This window comes from Xenopus laevis, chromosome 2L (genome assembly GCF_017654675.1).
Source record: "Xenopus laevis strain J_2021 chromosome 2L, Xenopus_laevis_v10.1, whole genome shotgun sequence".
Classification (NCBI taxonomy): Eukaryota; Metazoa; Chordata; class Amphibia; order Anura; family Pipidae; genus Xenopus; species Xenopus laevis.
This window is the reverse complement of record NC_054373.1, coordinates 47,024,957-47,044,177: the sequence shown is the minus strand read 5'-3', so window position 1 is coordinate 47,044,177 and position 19,221 is coordinate 47,024,957. Positions and strand designations below refer to the sequence as shown.

Sequence of the window (19,221 nt, the reverse complement as noted above, 5' to 3'; positions counted from 1 at the left end):
AGTGTATTTAATAGTAATCAGTTGTGAATTTCAAGGGGTCTTAAAGGAAAAATAACACCAAAAACTGTGTTTGCTGCAGAAACACTACTATAGTTTAAATAAACAAGCTGCTGTGTAGCCATGGGGCCAGCCATTCAAGCTGGAAAAATGAGAAACGACACAGGTTATATAGCAGATAACAGATAAAACACCATTGTATTCTACAGGGCTTATCTTTTATCGGCTAGCTTTTTTCCTTTTTTTACAGCTTGAATGGCTGCCCCTGTGGCTTCACAGCAGCTTCTTTATTTTAACTATAGTTGTGTTTCTGAAGCAAAGACATATCTTTTACCGGTGCATGCTAACAGTATATTATATGTTAAATACTTTAAAACGCTTTCATGTTTTGTGTTACTGTTCCTTTAAGGCAAAACCCAGTACAACTCTTTACTAATAGTTTTATGTCATTTTTTTTCGTACCCTCAGATCAGCAAATAATCATTCCAGTCCCCAATATATGGATTATACAGATACACATAGATTTCCATCATCAATAACCACAAAACTAGACTTCTTCAAAAATATATTAACGGAGCGTCAGATCTCACCTGACCTTAGGAATTTAATATAAGCAATTGTATATTGTAGGTAAATGGTGGATTTGTGCTACTTGTTACTTCATGAGTTACTCCATAAAAGCAACAGCATTAAACTTCTTTCTGTTTGTGTTGAACAGGGTGCAGATATTGTCACTATGGAGAAGATCCTAGAGCCCATCAAAGAAGCAAGTGCTCAATTTTATGGTAATGAAGATGATATATTGAGTGTGGGAGGGGGAGCTGATCAGTGGTACAGGTCACTGAGTTATATCTGCAATGCTAGGAGAATATTAAGCCTTCCATCTCGCTTTTACAAGAATTTTATAGTCAGTTCTAAATATCAGAGACAGATCATAGGGACTAGTTGACATCCCCAAGTAAATAATTTAAACGTCTTTGCCAAAGGGCAACAAATACAAATCATAACATAAATGTCCATAATTGCTTCAGGGTATCAGGATATACCGGTAATTGATCATTCAGTTTTTCTGGATATACTAATGAGCATAGGCCATTATATCCTTGTGACTGTCTCAGCAGGAAATGCCATATTTGTTCTACTTCTCAATGGAGCAGTGGCCTTGAGAGTGAAACACATTATGAGTAAATGTGTCTATTTAACAAGCTTCCATTGTGCTTAATGGTTATGGAATAAACTGCAGTGTACCAGTCAGGGTCTGTTAAACAGGAGCTATTAAGTGGTATATAAGTATTTATTATTCATTCAAATTCAAATGCACAGCACCACTCTAGGGGGTTATTTACTAAACTCCGAATGCAAAAATCCCAAAAAATGAGTGATCATTTAGTATAAAATCGGACTTTTAAACAATCACAAATTTTTCTGAATTTATTATATCCCGAGGATGGAAAAGTCTGAATCAGAAAATCCAACATCTCAGACCTGTCGAGGTTGCATATAAGTCAATTGGAGAAGTCCTAATGATTTTTTGATGGGCGTTGGGTTTCGTGCAATACCACAAAGTTTTCAGAGTTTTCGGGCAAAAAGCATAAGAAATATGAGTTTTTGGGTGAAAAATCCAAAAAAATGTGAAAATCAGATTTTCGGGAAAATCTAGTAGTAAATACGCCTAAAAAAACCTGTGCGGATTAAATCGGAGTTTGTGGCTGGAAATGTTGAGATAAATTCGGACTTTGATAAATAACCCCCTAGGTGTTTTCATTTGTAAAGAGATGTGATTTTACTTTAGCTTATACATTTTCACTAGTCAACACGAATACAGCACTGCTGAATAATCTTGTCTTTGGATAATCAGAGATAAGTAACTGCTAGTAACAAAATGACTCCAATGGCAGTCAACACCATAAATCTTTTAAGGTCACTGCTAAACAACCTGGCAGACACAATTAGCCATCTATGTTATTATATAGATCAAATATCCATAGCCCTGTGTCTCATAGGCAACAATGTGTGTTGAAGGTCTGGGTGCTGTATCCCTACTGAATGTTATAGCACAGCAGCTGATCAGTGGTGCTATAATCTTTCAGCTCAGTTGCATTGCATGGCGTCTCATGCACAAAACCATTTCAAGTACACAGTACAGGTATGGGATCTGTTATCTGGAAACCCGTTATCCATAAAGCTCTGAATTAGGGAAAGGCCATCTCCCATAGACTCAATTTTATCCAAATAATTAAAAAATGTCAAATACATTTCCTTTTTCTCTGTAATAATAAAACAGAACCTTGTGTTTGGTCCAAACTAAGATATAATTAATCTTTATCATACCAGCCTATTGGGATTGTTTAACGTTTAAATACTTATTTAGTAGATTTAAGGTATGAAGACCCAAAATATGGAAAGAACCAGTTATCCGGAAAACCCCAGGTCCCGAGCATTCTGGATAACAGGTCACTTCAGGGCCGGATTTACATATTGGGCACCCCAGTCCCCTCCAGGGGGACAGGAGCAATGGGGATTGGTGCATGTGAAATTTAAAAAATGACTGTATCTCCAGTGCATCCCCAGTGTTTTTGAACCAATGAGGGTGTGGTTGGGAAGTATGCTGCCCCCCTAAAATCCTGCTGCCCTAGACCCGGGCCTAGGAGACCTTTCCACAAATTCCAGGCCTGGGTCCCATACCTGTATTATACCAGTGAGTCTGTTGCTGTCTATAAAAGATGGCAGTGGCATATTTAAAGACGCCTATCTGTACATGCTTGCACGTGCTACACACAAGAAGATGATGGCACAATAATAAGATACTAATTTAATAATAAAAATACCTCTGATATTGTTCTGCAAAAGGGCCTTGCGGTGGATATAATGAAATACTTCCTCAAACAGAATTCCTTTGCCCAGTGGGAAACTCAAAATAAATGAGATAACTGGGTGTTAAGTGTATTGGCTTTTTTTCAAAGGGGTTACAGTCATGACTTCCAATATGATACATAAGATATTTCTTGTTCGCAAACCATTCAGCACCCTACTGAAAGAACTTTCCCTGGATTTTCATGTACAGGTATGGGATCTGGGTTTTTCTGGTTAATGGATCTTTCCATAATTCTGATCTTCATACTTTAAGTCTACTAAAATAAGATTAAAACATGAAATAGACCCAGTAGGATTGTTTTGCCTCCATTAAAGATTAATTATATCTTAGTTGGGATCAAGTACATGGTACTGTTTTATTATTACAGAGAAAAAAGGAAATTATTTTTAAAAATTTGGATTATTTGGATTAAATGGAGTCTATGGGAGATGGGCTTTCTGTAGCTTTCTGGATAACGGGTTTTCCTGATATGAGATCCCATACCTGTACCAGATGTGTCAAAATTCCAGTTAGGGTAATCCCAAGTTAAACTAAAGTGACAGAAGCTTGGATACAGATTGACACCAACTGGAAACGATTGTATCCTCTCCTTGAAATATTTTATTTGGTTTTCACAATAAACCATAAAAATCAATATGATAACATAGTATGCAGAATAAGAAAGTATCCTCTCCTAAGGCATTAAACCCAAGTTGATAAGTAATAGATGCCTGGTATTATTCCTCTTGCCCTGTTCACTTCCATGAGCAATCTGTTCTTCAAGGCAAGACTTACAGCTCTGGTAGGTGAATAAAACAGGCCATAGAGACAAATAATTCCTCTATAAGACCCTTTGCTATTGTTACGGCACACGCTTTTGGGATGCTTAATATATACACTAAAAGCAAAAGACCCCTCCATCTATTTGTATTGTATGCATCTCGATCTCAGTCTATACCATGCCTATACATATATATATATATATAACACGGGTTAGGTTTTCATAGATTCTGGGATGGGGACCGAGGAAGCTACTTTTTTTTATGATTTTTGTCCTTTTAGGTTATCCTGCAAACACTGCAAGTCCTCCACTTCCCGAAGGCCAAATGGACTCTCTTTTGTCCATCATATCCAGTCAGAGGGAGCGATTCAGGGCAAGAAACCAGGAGCTGGAAGCGGTAGGCTGGCACTGATGTTTTTTCAGTGTGTCTGAACTGTGAACTGATCCATGTGTTTTCTCTGATTTGTTTCTCTTGGGTCACTTTCGTTTCTGCCCACGCTGTCTCTGCCTGTTTCCAATTTGCTTCAGTGTTTTTCTTATGGCTTTTGCCATGTCTCCTGTTTCCAGTGTAAACACACTTGATTCTGTCCCTCAGCGTTTCCACCTAAAAGATCATTATTTGACAGGAAACACGGACAAGGACTAAGATTTAGATTGTGCTGATCCGGGGGAAGGAGTAGGCAGCATCTGGATGGGAGAAGTAAAAAGCATAGTAATACTAACGAAATACAAGTTGCTTATATATTAACCTCCTCCTTTTCCTTTACATTGTTCACTGCTGCCTGGTTGCTAGGATAATTAAAACAACCATAGGCATCTCCATGCAGCAGTGTAGTAAATGAAATGAATTAGGCTTTTAAAGTGGACCTGTCACCCAGACATAAAAAGCTGTATAATAAAAGTCCTTTTCAAATTAAACATGAAATCCAAATTCTTTTTTTTATTAAAGTGTTCATAGTTGGTGTAAACTCATTCAAAAATCTCAGCTGTCAATCAAATATTGCCTGCCCCTCCTCTATGCCTTAGACATAGAGGTGGGTCAAGCAATTACTTTTACTTTCCATTCAGCACTTCCTAGATGTCACTGCTTTCCACATATTCCCCCAGTTCTCTTCACCATTTAATTGTGTAGCCAAGGCATGGGGATGGACATCAGGTCCCCCATTCTGATGCACAAACAAGATTCTGAGATGATACAAGGCAAGATACAGTGTCCACAATGATACAAGATACAGTGTCCACAAATTGGCTCCTGCCTGCTTGCTATAATTATGAGTTTCCAGACTGAAGGAAACATAATTCAAATAATATATGTAGTGTAATTAAAGTTTATTTCGCTTGATGAACATGATTAAATAGGATTCGGAATAATTTTTTTGGGTGACAGGTCCCCTTTAAATAAAGGGTAACTGATCCTGCCCAGGGTCTTTAAAGACACATACAGTTATCCTGAGTTGAGAATCCGTATCATAAAACAAGACATTTATCTAAACCACTACATCACAGATTAATTAATTACACATTACTACCCCTTGTTCCTCTCTTCTACTTTACAAGTATTGAACTAAAGTTGTTTTTGAAACTTGTTGCCATTAAAATATGTTTCTATATCCTTTGGTGTGTGTTTAGGAGAATAGGATGATGCATCATACCATGAGAGCTCTTCAGACTGAGTTGGATAACCTGAGAGCAGACAACATTAAGCTGTATGAGAAAATTAAATTTCTGCAAAGCTACCCAGGGAGGGTGAGTTTCATGGGATTTACACCAATATGTCCAAATGGACCTGATATCGCCTCCAACCCAGTTAAACAACATATGGCTCTTTCTTGTGATCTGCCCCATATATATGGGGGTTACACTGCCTCTGTAGATATTTCCACTGCAAACAAACCGATTTTACATTCCCTCGTTTTACACTTTCCCAGATTTTATTTTTTTTATACATTTAAATTGTATGCATTTCATTGGGATCATTTCCCAGATTATAAGTAGGTTTTCCTGTATTTTATGCCATCATTTCAGACAGTTCTTGAAATCCCCTGTTGATCCCCTGTGAATGTTATTCCAACATCTTCCTTTTTTGCCTTTACGCCATTTATATGCTAAATGCTTAATTCACCACCATTTTACATTTTTTCCCAAAAATTTTTTCTGGTCCCCTGGAGAGTGAAAATTCGGGGTTTAACTGTTGATTCAAAAAGAAAAAGTGTTTTTAATCATTTTAGAATGTCCACTCATATCAGTCGTTTACTTAAAGGTCCAAAAATTCAAAATTAACAAAATTTTTAAAAAAAATTCATTAGTATACCAGAAAATATTCAGAAAAGGCGATCCAGCAATCCATCTTGCGGTGCTCGATTTCTCCTCCCTGCCTTCCTTATAGGAGATAGCCAGAGAGGAGAAATTGAGCACCACGCGATGGATTGTCGCCGTGTCGCCTTTTCTGAAGAGGAGCGCAAGCAGAGTTTCGATAAGTTATTTCTTAATAAAGACTGTGCAATTTTAAAGTTTAATTTGTCTTGGTGGTTTTTTTCTCATGGTATACTAATACATTTTTTAAGGTCAGTATCTGGGTGTCATATCTCATTCTACCACCAGAGGCCACTCCATTCCTGTTTCTAGAATAAAATGAACCGCTCATTCCATTGTGTAGGCTTCTTTTTCTGTTTGTGATACTAAGTATACAATTTGCCTTCCCATTCTTTAGGGTAAAACAATGATTTGCTGCTAATAATTTATATGTATTTATTGGCTTTCATTTCAGGGAAGCAAAAGCGATGACACTGAGCTACGTTATTCTTCCCAGTATGAAGAACGACTCGACCCATTCACATCCTTTAGCAGAAAGGTAAAGTCCTTCTTGGATCTGAAGGCCAAAGCTAATGCCGTGTTTATGTCTCTGTATGCGGATTGTATGTAAAAGTTTACAGATTTTTATGTAAAGTTTTAGGCTTGTGTGCCAAGGTCAGAGACCAATGAGTATGGCTGAAATAATGACATCCAGTTCTTGCCGGTACAAAGTGTAAGCTTCATTGTTCTGCTTTATAGGGTTTATTTGTGATGAAGGGGCAGACTTGGTGAGCCATATAGTGTGTTGGAATAAAATCTCATTCTATATCTGGTTCGCCTGACTTCTGCCTCAGATTCAAATTCCCGACTGAGCTTGGTGCTTCTGTCCAGACAGAGTTACTTGAGGATTAAGCAACTGCATTTCTGAAAAAACAAAGAGAGATTTAAGCACTTTGTCAGCATTTCAGTGTGATTAATGAGTGGGCTGTGTACCTCTTCCTGTGCAACCAGAACACCCTTCTTAGCATCTCACTGGTGTTCATGTAACTCATTTACCAGCTCCTTTACCAAGTCTTGGTCATGTGATTAACCCATCCCCTGGACCATGTTAAGGATCAGCAGGCTAGTCTGGAATCTACACACAGAATTTCAGTTCAGGATTTTATATTCAGTAAAATGAGATTCTACATTGGAACAAAACTCCACATTTAGAAAAAAGTTGAATCATATCAACAAGCTAAAATACCCTTAAATATTTCAGATGATTTGTGCTTAGTACAGAGGAATACCTTGTAAGCCGATTATATGGTATGTGTCTCTACAGGGTATACGAAAATCCCTGTTCCACTAGCTACACCCAATGATGCCAGAACACTCCCCTTGAACAGACATGGCCATCTGGCTTTTATTTATTTTCTGTCTGGGCCGGGGGTCCCCAACTTTTTTCACCCATGAGCCATACGCAAATGTAAAAAAAGTTGGGGAGCAACACAAGCATGAAAACGTTCCTGGAGGTGCCAAATAAGTGCTGTGATTGGCTATTTGGTAGCCCCTATGTGGACTGGCAGCCTATAGGAAGCTCTATTTGGCACCATACATGCTTTTTATGCAACTAAAACTTGACTCCAAGCCTGGAATTCAAAAATAAGCACCTGCTTTGAGGCCACTGAGAGCAGCATCCAAGGAGTTGGCGAGCAACATGTTACTCATGAGCCACTGGTTGGGGACCACTGGTCTAGGCCACTTAGCCACTATCCCTATATCTCACTAGGGTCGCCAACTTTTATGGAAAAAACTACTATCCTTCCTGTATTTTTATTTTTCAGGACAGGGACATGCGCTCAGAATCGGGGAGATTTAGTCACCCAGCGATAAATCGCCTCTAATCTCCCCGAACTGCCTCCCGTCATCTAGAATCTAAATTGCCAGTGGGCTGGCACTAGTAGCACTTCGTTTTCCAAAGTCGCCCAAAGTTTCCTCGTGAGGCAACTTTGGTCAACTTCGGAAAACGAAGAACACAATGCCATCCGCCGGCGATTTACACTCTAGCCAGCGGGAGGCAGTTCGGGTAGATTAGTCGCCCCGAAGAAGAGGAGATTTGTCACTGGGCGACTAATCTCCCCGAATATAAGCGTTTGTCTCTGCCCTTATTAACAACACTGGCATCAGCCAGTAAATTACCAGTCCAGGGATAATCCCCCAGCAGGTGCATTTTTTTAAAGAGGAGTGTGGTCTGGGGAAAAAAGGCTTAAAATATAATTCCTTAGGCCTAGGGGTTGCCGGTGGATTAGGCTTTCCTTGTCCTTTAATTGGCACAAGGGGTAATTTATGGGGCTCAATCACAATGCAGTGGGATTTCTGATGATTCCAGCAAGAGAGACATGCATGTGATGTAACTGCGGCTGATGCACCAATGCACATGCACTTTGATGCAAATTGGGAGCAATTGCACTGAACACACAGGTGTGACTATCGCAAAGGAATATGGCTACCATTGTTTATAGTGATACTTGCTGTCTCTTCTCTCCTGTGTATGTGTTTCCTATAACAGTGATCGGAGTGCCAGGAGCAAAAGCTATGGCTGGGCTTACTGTTAACTACAGAGCAGAACTTTTTTTTAAAAAAAAAAAAACATCATCAGGGATCTTTTTAGCTTTTTCTTCTGTCATTTTTAGAACTCTGTCATTTTTACTTAAGCACAGTATTGCATTTCAGTGTTTATGATGTTACAAAATATATATAATATGCACTTGTTCAGTCAAGAGACTATTTTGTGTTTGTTTTTGGAGTTTGCATAAGGACACGCCATACTGTGTGCCTACCCAGCAGATAATAAAATTGATTGTTAAATGTTAATATTTGATGTTTGCTTGCAGAAGCCAAATCATAAACCGTGAGCCAGAGTTTATAGATCTTTTTCGTTGGAAATCAACCTCCATATTTACTTTGCGGTCTTGATATTATTTACCTGAAACCACATGATGCTTCCTAAAGCTAACAGACAGAATGCACTTAGTGAGACGTATATGAATAACACATTTTCGATTGCTAAATAGATTTGTTATTCTTCCATTTTCTTGGTTGGCCAAAAAATGTGCTGTCTCCTGCCATTCACCTTTATAGATAAAGAGCAGCTCATTATACAGACGTTTCGCAGTGGACTGATGATCTGCTTTGACTGTGCTCATTAGGAACAGGAAGTAGAATGTGTCAATTTCAGATTTTGACATTAAGGAATAAAAAAAAATTAAAAATACATATTTCTAATTAAAACAATAGCCATAAAGCATAATCAGTACAAACACTGTTCATTGCACTTATGTTGAACAAGGGGGGATACTTCTCCTTTAAGCACTAAACAATCAATGCTGAATTAAGGGTAAAATTATAATAAAATGGGGAATTATGATTAAAAAAATGAACATGAAAATGAAAATGGTTTGTGATAAGGTACAGCAATGGGAGTACAGTCAGGCAAATAGGAAACAAGCAGAACTTTGGCTTGTTTTGGTGTCATACATCTTTTGTAAATGACTGTAAATTCTTTGTATCCCAACAAAATACATATTTAAAATGATTTGCACTTTTTAAAGTGATGCTATTATATTTGTGCTGTCTCGCCATATTCATAATCAGATATTCAGCAAACGTCTGAAAGCATTGTGCTTGGATTTCAGGAACGCCAGAGGAAGTATCTGAGTCTCAGTCCGTGGGACAAGGCAACGCTCGGCATGGTAAATTATGGCCCATTGCTTTTAATGCACCAATAACTGCTCCTTCCAACTTTCTTATTTCCAGCATTTTAGTATTATGGGGCATTTATTTTATGCCTAGATGTTCTTAAATGAAAATGCATCCTCACATAAATTGCATTGATAATAAAATAGATTATATAGATTTCTATAGATGTCCATCCCTTTGTATAGGCATCCAAAATGGGTTGATCCCCTTGTTATTTACCTGAGCCAGACTTCAACTTTGCTTCCCAAATCTAATGCTAACATCAAAGTAAAGCTAAAGTTGGCCTTTGCCATACTGTATATTGAAACCTCTACATTGTACTCATTACTTTTAACTAAATGACTTGCAGGTTGAGTTTAAGATTGGGAAGGCAGTCCTTCCTTTCTCTATAGGAACTAATTTGGCAGAGCTGTATTTATCAGGGGCAGGAATAGGGGTGCTCAGTCGTTCTCTGGGCTTTGTGTATGAACAGTAAGAGACGTGGTCTAGCACTTAAAAATTGTTCACCTCATCAGTCATCTACTGATTTCTATGGCCACAATGTTAGGTGCATTTACAAATGCATAGCTTGAATGTGATGGGCTATGGAAATGAGTGCCCAATTATGCTCCAAGATGCCCCTCCTCCAAATTCCAATGCCCTCAATCGCCATTGTCACTCAACAGCTCAGGTCACTTCACAATGCATATTTCTTTTATTCTGCAATGAAGATCTTATTTTTGATACCCACATCAGGGCTGGGTATGGGCACAAACCCAGCATCCTCTGTAGTTATACCCCTAATATTACAGAGCTTTATAATTGGTTGGAAGATTACATTTGCTATAATGTAAGGCAATAAGTGTAAGCTCTTAGGCTATAGAAGCTTGTGCCTGTATGTCTTAACATGTTCTATGATGAATACGTAATAATTCTGTAATGTGTTTGAGAAAAGGTGGGTCTTCTTGCAGATCAGCTGGAAAAATAACAAATTACTGATATATCTCATAATGTGAAATCTCTTTACTTTTCTAGGGAAAACTCATTCTTTCTAACAAAATGGCTCGGACCATTGCCTTTTTCTACACCCTTTTCCTGCATTCTCTGGTCTTTTTGGTAAGTAACTTTGTTTGCATGAATCCATTTTGTTCCAAAAGCTTGCACTTCACTGCAGTAAAATATCAATCATTTAGAGATATGGCCAACTGTCTCAAGAAAAAAAACCAGTATATTCAGTATATATACAGTATATTTAGCATAAAATATAAAAAATGCTTTTAGATCTTAGCACAAGTCCCCCCACAAGGAGCTGTATCAGTGTTTTACTTCTTTCATGTTCTATGGAATAGAAACTCTCTGATGAAAGCTAAGGCTCAGAGATTATCAGCATCAAAAAGTTTCACTTCCAGCAATCTGAATGATGTGCAGCAATTTCCCATGTAAAATGTAATAATTAGCCTGTAACATTCCCTGGTGAGTGTCTCTGGTGACACTGTCCCGTCTGCCTGCAGCCATAGAAGAATATCATAGAGCTCTAAAGAATAACATCTAGTGCTAAGCGATATGTGAAAATGTGGCTTTCAGATTCAGCCTTACAAATGCAATCATTATTACCTTAAAAATAATTCAGATTATCTTGAGCCAACTCATTCTAACTGCTACTAGGAATGGAACCGTTAACTGCAGCTAACCTAGAATAATGCTGCTCATACACACTAAAATCTGCTCCTATGCAGAGATCACCTAAATAGCGAATCTTTGCCAAATTTGCTCAAAATCAGGCTGAATAGATTGTCCCATAGACCAGTGAGATTATATATATATATATACACACACACATACAACTTTTCCATCTCTAAACGCTGCTCCTACAGATCAGATGTACCTTGAAATATGTCTCAGACATTGCATATCATTCCACATCATGGCTTGCAGGGTATATATACAGTATACGGTTCATATATACTAGTGCTTATTTGCCTTGTCCTTGTTTCAGTTCAGTGGAGGCAGTGCAGGTAGCTGAAAGGTTGATTTGCAGAACTACCCACACTTGCTATTTAGACTCTCACTCTCTATTTTTGGGTTAGGGGTTTTTTGTGTCCTCTGGGGGTTATTATGAGAGACAAGTAGGTGTTCTCTAAAGCAGGGGACTTCTGCACAGTGGGTGTTATGATTTATGGATAGACAGAGAGCTGCTTTCATCACTTGAATCAATTCTTCTTCTTATGTATGCTAAGGGTTTCCTGGCGGTATTATGTGTTCATGCAACATCTTAAAGGGGAAGATTAAGTGACATGCTCACGGCAAATAGTAATTGTCAGCGGGAATCAAACTCAGGCCTTCATGTAATCAATCTTATCTTCATTTTGTGCAGAATATGGTATAGCAATGGTCAGAGTAGCTGTACAGAACATTTCACTTCCCATAGCTTACAAACAGGACTGGACTGGGATTTAAAATAGGCCCTGGCATTCCTAGTACACAGAGGCCCAAACAGCCCCCACCAGCCCACTTAGTAGTCACTGTCTATGGCATTTCACAGCAGCCCCTCGGGCATTTGCCAGAACCCACAGATTGCCAGTCCAGGCCTGCTTACCAAACAGCACCACTATCTGTTTATGATTGCTGAAATCTATATAGAATGACCCTGAGGCAAACCGTATGGCATCGCCCACTAATAGGTATTGATGCAAATACTGTACTTTCTATGCAATCATTAAAGTGGTTGTTCACCTTAAAATTAAGTTTTAGTATGACGCAGAGAGTGATATTCTGAGACAATTTGCAATTGGTTTTCACTTTTTCTTCTATTCAGCCGCTCTCCAGTTTGCATTTTCAACAATATTGGTTGCTAGGGTCCAAATTACCCTAGCAACTATGCATTGATTTGAATACGAGACTGGAATATGAATAGGAGATGCCCTGAATAGAAAGATAGTCAGTGACCCCCCATTTGAAGGCTGGAAAGCATCAGAAGAAGAGGGCAAATTATTTAAAAAAATCATTTAAAGGAGAATTCAACCTGTAATAAAAAAACCCCACCCCCCTGGTCAAATGCCCCTAATTTTTTACTCCGTGCAGATTCTGGCCTCAACGTTCACAGCAGCCATCTTCTTCTTCTCCGGTAATCTTCGTAACCTGACAGCATTTTCGCCACATGCGCAGTTGGAGTATATTTCCGGTATCGAACAACTGCGCATGCGCCGAAAATCACAAATTATCGTGACTTTCGGTGCATGCACAGTGGTTTGCGACCGGAAACTTACTCCAACTGCGCATGAATTCTCCTTTAAGATGCAATCTCACACTCCTGTTAGGAATAAAACCCCTTTTAAACAAATATATTCTTTGGCTCTTAATGGTATTACTTATATCATCACATGATCCACTGCAATAAATGGTTCAAATTGTGGCTGAAATGGTCACAAGCTGCTGCAACAAGTAACAGTGTCTAGTATTAAGTGCATTATCTTCCTTCTTTTAACAGGTATTGTACAAGACGGCCTGGAGCGAGAGTGTGGAGAGAGACTGTGCTGCTTACTGTGCCAAAAAGTATGTGTATACATATGTATCTCTATAAAGATAGAGTAATAGTAAGTGCTGGCTGGCCCATTAAGTCCTCTTGCTGCTCAGCTGCTCCTCTCTAGCATGATGATATATTTATTGGTGCCTCCATGGGGGAAGGCTTTACAAGTCTGATTTTGCTTCTTCGCAATGTTATTGTTGTTGCGTTGACTTAAACATTATGAAGCCAATGTTGCTCACACACTGTACATGATTAGTCCTCTGGTCAAGGGTAATGAGTTCTTACGAAAGGTAAAATCATGTTACTTTTTTCAAAGTACGATTTAGCCCACATAGCCAACTCTGAATATTGATCTGTGCTCTTAACCTGCATGAGGAGAGGTGGCCACACACTATAAGATCCGTTCGTTTGGTGAGGTTGGCAAGTGAGTGGATCTTTTCCCAAAATTCCCACCAACGGCAGGACGATATCGGGTTAATCTGATCATTCAGCCCTAGGGCCAAACGATCACATTACAACTATGGCCGACAGGACGAGGACTGCATCAACTAGCCGATGAGGTCCTGGATCGCAGGAGATTTTTGACCAGATATCGATAGGGGAGGCCAGTCGGAACGCCCCACACACGGGCAGATACACTCAGAATTGGACCAATATCGGATGCTTAAATCTGCCCTGTATGGCCAGCTTAGGTGTCACATTCACACTAGAGCCTAATAGCATATGAACTAGTCATTAGCAGAGGCTAGGGTTGCCACCTTTTTAAAAAAAAAAAATACCGGCCAGTGGTGTGGGTAATAAAGGGCGGGCCGTGATGCAAAAGAGGGCGGAGCCGGCGGTCAGCGCCGCAAAAGGGCCGGGGCCACATCGCAGAAGCCAAAGGAAATGTAAGATTTTACTGGAGGACAAGGGCTTTTGTAAAGGCTATTACAAATTACCGGCAGCTGCTTTGCCGGTAAATTTGCAATACCGGCCCCGGCCCTGGCAGGTGTTTTACCGGCTATGCCGGTAAAATACCGGCCTGGTGGCAACCCTAGCAGAGGCCCCAATTTTCACTCTGTTACCAAGAATTTAGTTCCCCTGAAAACTGACCAGTAGCTCAAGCACATGTCACCATTCCAGTGTCCAGAAGGCAGTTTTTAGTATGTACCCTTATTGGAAGCCCATAGGTACCAAAAAAGCAACACAATATAGAGGGTGGCTACTGTGCACTGTGATTCATTTCACAGCGAGTCTGTAGAGATCCACAACGAACCTCATTGCTGCTGGAATTACCTGCAAACTTTACCCCATTGTATTTCCCCACCTATAGCGCAGCTCAGTGCACTGAGGCCAGGCCGTTATGTAAGTGTTGGCTTTGTGACAATGAAGTGGCAGGTGAATGATAGTGATTCCCATTCCCACAATCTCCATAAACAACTTCCTCTCATCTCCCCGGAGCCTGCAAACCCAAGGATATCACTTTCCATAGAAAACACTTCCTCCCGGGATGCATCGTGTCTAATGGGAAAAGGAGTAAAATGTCTCAGTGCTGCACAAATGTGACCAGGAGAAAAGTTTCCTTTCAGGGACATTCAATTCAACTGAATCACACAATGTCATGGAATGCTCAGAGTTATAGTTCAGCCATAGCTGAAGGACCTCTGATACTCCTCTTATATATTCTGACCATGTTTAACAAATTCACAATTATTTCAAATCTTAGATATCTTGTGCTTTTGTGCATTAAGCACATACAGCATCAGTAGAGAGAGCATCTTTCACAATAGATTTGGCCAGATAGCAAACTGAATTTAAATTCTCATTTTATTATTTAAAGGGCATGTAAAGGCAAAAAAATAAAATCCCATTTTTACTTTCTTTAATGAAAAAGAAACCTATCTCCAATATACTTTAATTAAAACATGTGTACCATTTTTATAAGAAACCTGACTGTATGCAGTGAAATTCTCCCTTCATTTACTGCTGTGGATAGCAATTTTAATGAATTTAGTAAAGTTTACTTTTTAACAGTTAGTCGGTTATCTACAATCTTCTATAATGAATGGATTTTAATGTGTGATATATAATAATGAATTAACTTTAATCTCACCTGGGTCAATTTAATCCTGGTTATTTAAGTTAACTTCTTAATTTCATTTGAAGCACTAGCACTTTATAGCACAATATTGATTAATCCTGTTACATGATTTTTAATTGCTAATGAATTAGCACTTTATTGGGTAACCCAGCAATGGCTGCCCAATAATTGAAGCAACACTGGGTTAGTAACCATTAACGAAACTGTTAATAAACTCTGACACTGCTGCACTAATATTTGAATTTTCTTTAATTGGTGGTCAATTGAATAGAGAGGGGTTTTACTTCTTTTCATTTCTATAACACATTATTTTGGTAATCACACCTCTTTCGTTCGGAAAACGTATTGCTTTTTTAGGAAGGTACACTGAACAATTCTTTCTTTATAATAAGAGGCATGTAAAATGTATCCTCATTAACAATACTTAATGATATATTCATTAGGGATGTGCTGAATCCAGGATTCAGTTTGGGATTCAGCAGAATTCTAGTACTTTTTTCAGTGCTAAAATAAAGACAGATAGTCTTGTGACTATAAAGCATTAGACAACTGAATGTGACAATTTTTTGTTTATAGTTGAGGACAATTTCTTTTTACTTTTCTCATATTTGAATATGTAAATTAAGGTTCAGATTCCGTTCAGTATTGGGCAGAATTTTTTTTTGTGGAGGCTTTAGGATTGGGTGCATCTCTAGTTATAATGAGCCAATAGTGATGTCACATATCATAGTGATGGCACTTGGTCATTGAGAATTGTGCATTACAGGAAATAATGTTCCCTCTGCTACTTGAATTCAAGATTATTAAAATGACCCCAGAGTTCCCTGGCCTGGTTGTAGGACACATCAGTGATTATTAACAGTCACTGATGTGACTATTCCCTATTTGTCATAGCTCCCAGCTGTTTTTGTAGAATAATCATATTATGTGGACAAGTTTATTGGAGTGGAATAGGGTTTGGGCATATTACAAGTATATGATATATGTATATGAGAAAGATATGCAATTATAAACTGCCACTGGATACTTGAAGCTAAATATGGCACCAGAGGGGGTACTGGGCTTTTCAGCAAGCGGCACACACACATTACAGCAGGATCGTCTGTGCAGGCACCCTTGGCCAGGGTCAGACTGGGCCAGTAGGATACAGAGAAAAAACCCTGCGGGCCCCACCAGCCAAGGCCCCTTCCCAATTCCGTCACTTGACCTCCTATAATAATATATAATAATATATAATTTCTCATATGCACTGGTGTGTAGCAGTAACCAACATGATGTTCTTTTGCTCTGTCCCGTACAGGTACTCTGATCACTTGCACAAGTTCCATGAGAACGGAGAAAATGGAGCCATGTGGCAATAGGGAACGCGAGGGGCGTCTCCAGCCTCCTGCGGCCAAAACAAGACCAAATGAGCGGATGTGTCTGTGATATTTGCATTAGGCACAGCTGCATGACCCAGACTCACTGATCTTTTCAATTCTGCAAAGCAGCAGACACAGGAGCTGAGAAAATGGATTTCTTATACATTTTTAAATAGGCAGATATCCATTTAGGCTGGACATTGACCTGCCACGTTCGGGTCAATATCTTAGTGGGCAGTTCATTTCTTTAGTTCCGGTGCTGGTGCTTCTTAAAAGAGAGCAAAGCCAAACCTAAATCTGCAATATGAACAAGAATAAATGTGCCTGATCTTTATCAGGAAGTTTCATTTTCACTGCAGTTTCCTGCAGAAAACATCTCCTTCCACCCCAAATCTTTCACCTTTACAGAAAGCAGTGAGCCTTACCAGTAACGTGAGCTCAAGTAATCCTAATTACCATTCTGGCCTTAGCAACAAACTCCAAAATGTCTGTTTTTATTGCTGGCTATCAGACATCTGCTCTCTTTTAAGTATTCGTACATTAGTGGTTTTTATGTTGGGTTAATGGGGGGAAGTCTAAGGTGGAAATCAATCACAGGTGAAGCATGGAAGATTCCTTAAAGGGATACTGTCATGGGAAAAAAAAAATTTTCAAAATGAATCAGTTAATAGTGTTGATCCAGCAGACTTCTGCTCTGAAATCCATTTCTCAAAAGAGCAAACAGATTTTTTATATTCAATTTTGAAATCTGACATGGGGCTAGACATATTGTCAATTTCTCAGCTGCACCAAGTCATGTTACTTGTGCTCTGATAAACTTCAATCACTCTTTACTGCTGTACTGCAAGTTAGAGTGCTATCACCCCTCCCTTTTCCCCCCCCCAGCAGCCAAACAAAAGAACAATGGGAAGGTAACTAGATAACAGCTCCCTAACACAAGATAACAGCTGCCTGGTAGATCTAAGAACAACACTCAATAGTAAAAACCCATGTCTCACTGAGACACATTCAGTTACATTGAGAAGGGAAAAACAGCAGCCTGCCAGAAAGCATTTCTCTCCTAACGTGCAGGCACAAGTCACATGACCAGGGGCAGCTGGGAAACTGACAAAATGTCTAGCCCCATGTCAGATTTCAAAATTGAATATAAAAAAATCTGTTTGCTCTTTTGAGAAATGGATTTCAGTGCAGAATTCTGCTGGAGTAGCACTATTAACTGATGTGTTTTGAAAAAAACATGTTTTCCGATGACAGGATCCCTTTAATAGTCACTTGTTTTGCTGATAGAATGGATCAATAGAACCACGGAAGAATGATTTCCTTCTGTGGATTTTGGTGGCAGGGTGCAAGTTTATATAAGAAGAGGTTCCTATATTGATATTAATAAACATTGGGGGCTGCAGGGGAGGTTTCTCATAGCCATGCCAATAGTACAGAAATGAGCTTTATACAAGAGAAAATTATATCGCCTAAAATTGCATATTCGTGCCCAAAATACCCACAATGCACGGGGTTAACATTTATTATTCTGCTAAATAGAAGTGATGGCCAGAGCTAGCATTTGCCAGGCTTACTATAGAGGTACAGGGAAAGGATATAGCAAGCAGTTTACAAGACGCCTGATAATGATTATGCATTAGATGCCAAATATATATATTTAGTGGATCTGATTAGCAAGATGGATGCCTGTTGCCAGAATCAATGGCAAGGTGCTGACAAACTCCATTCTAGAAATTAAACAACATCATATTGCCCAAAATGTTGCTGCTTTTATCCCTGCAGCTATTGATTAGCATTTCCCATCCATCAATCAGTCTATTAGCTTGTGACAGCAGATAAACCTGTTCCCGGGGTCACTGGCCGGAATGCTTTGCTGGAAGCCACTGGTCTATGCATGCTGCGCTCCATATACAGAGACGAGCTGTCTTTTCATTCCCTCCTTGTTGTCATTGCTTAGTAGTCAGACCGTCTGAATTCGGAATGACCTATTCCATTTCTTCAAGTTAAATTCAAGTTCCTGTGAGATGAATGACAATATATTTAGGGTTTTTTGCTGTTAATGATTTTGCACACACATTGAATCGATTGCTTTTATGTTGATTGTAGTGGGTATATTATTGGAGCTATGCAAATACTTTAATAAAGTCTGGGTATGAAAGTTGACTCTGGTCATTTTTTTTGGGTTGGTTGCTCTGATCATATGTTGCGGCTTCTATTAACATTTATTATCATCTATTAATCATGTACTTTAGGAGATCCATACTGGTAACAAAGAAGACTCAAAATCTCACCTTTCTGGTCTCCACCCCCTGCCCCAGCTGGACAGACCCACAGTTTTCTTTATGCCATATACTCATTTAGCAACACAGAGCTGTGCCATATTTTCAGTAGGATTCATCTCACTCTTTCCCAACACTGCACAGACTTAAGCTCCCCATAGACGCGACGATTCTTCTTACTGAACGACCGATTTTAGCGAAGTCCGACCAATCCTTCGAAATTATCATGCGGTTAGTGGGATTCGAATGATCGCATATCTTACGATTATCTATCTATGTTTGCAGGGCCAAGCAGGCAGCTCCCCTTTGTTTTCCTGGCAAATTGGTCTTT

The 19,221-nt window shown here is 39.2% G+C and overlaps 1 protein-coding gene across 1 annotated transcript in view; it reads left to right on the top strand.

The window, feature by feature from the left end:
* Positions 1-17,175, top strand: part of cux1.L (cut like homeobox 1 L homeolog) — a 248,213-nt gene extending 231,038 nt beyond the window's left edge. The window contains exons 16-23 of the mRNA XM_018246296.2: positions 716-782; positions 3,914-4,029; positions 5,262-5,378; positions 6,400-6,483; positions 9,602-9,658; positions 10,680-10,760; positions 13,132-13,196; positions 16,551-17,175. Of these exons, the coding sequence (XP_018101785.1) occupies positions 716-782; positions 3,914-4,029; positions 5,262-5,378; positions 6,400-6,483; positions 9,602-9,658; positions 10,680-10,760; positions 13,132-13,196; positions 16,551-16,611 (648 nt within the window). The 3' untranslated portion in view covers positions 16,612-17,175. The remainder of the gene's footprint in view (positions 1-715; positions 783-3,913; positions 4,030-5,261; positions 5,379-6,399; positions 6,484-9,601; positions 9,659-10,679; positions 10,761-13,131; positions 13,197-16,550) is intronic.
* The last annotated feature ends 2,046 nt before the right edge of the window (positions 17,176-19,221 follow it).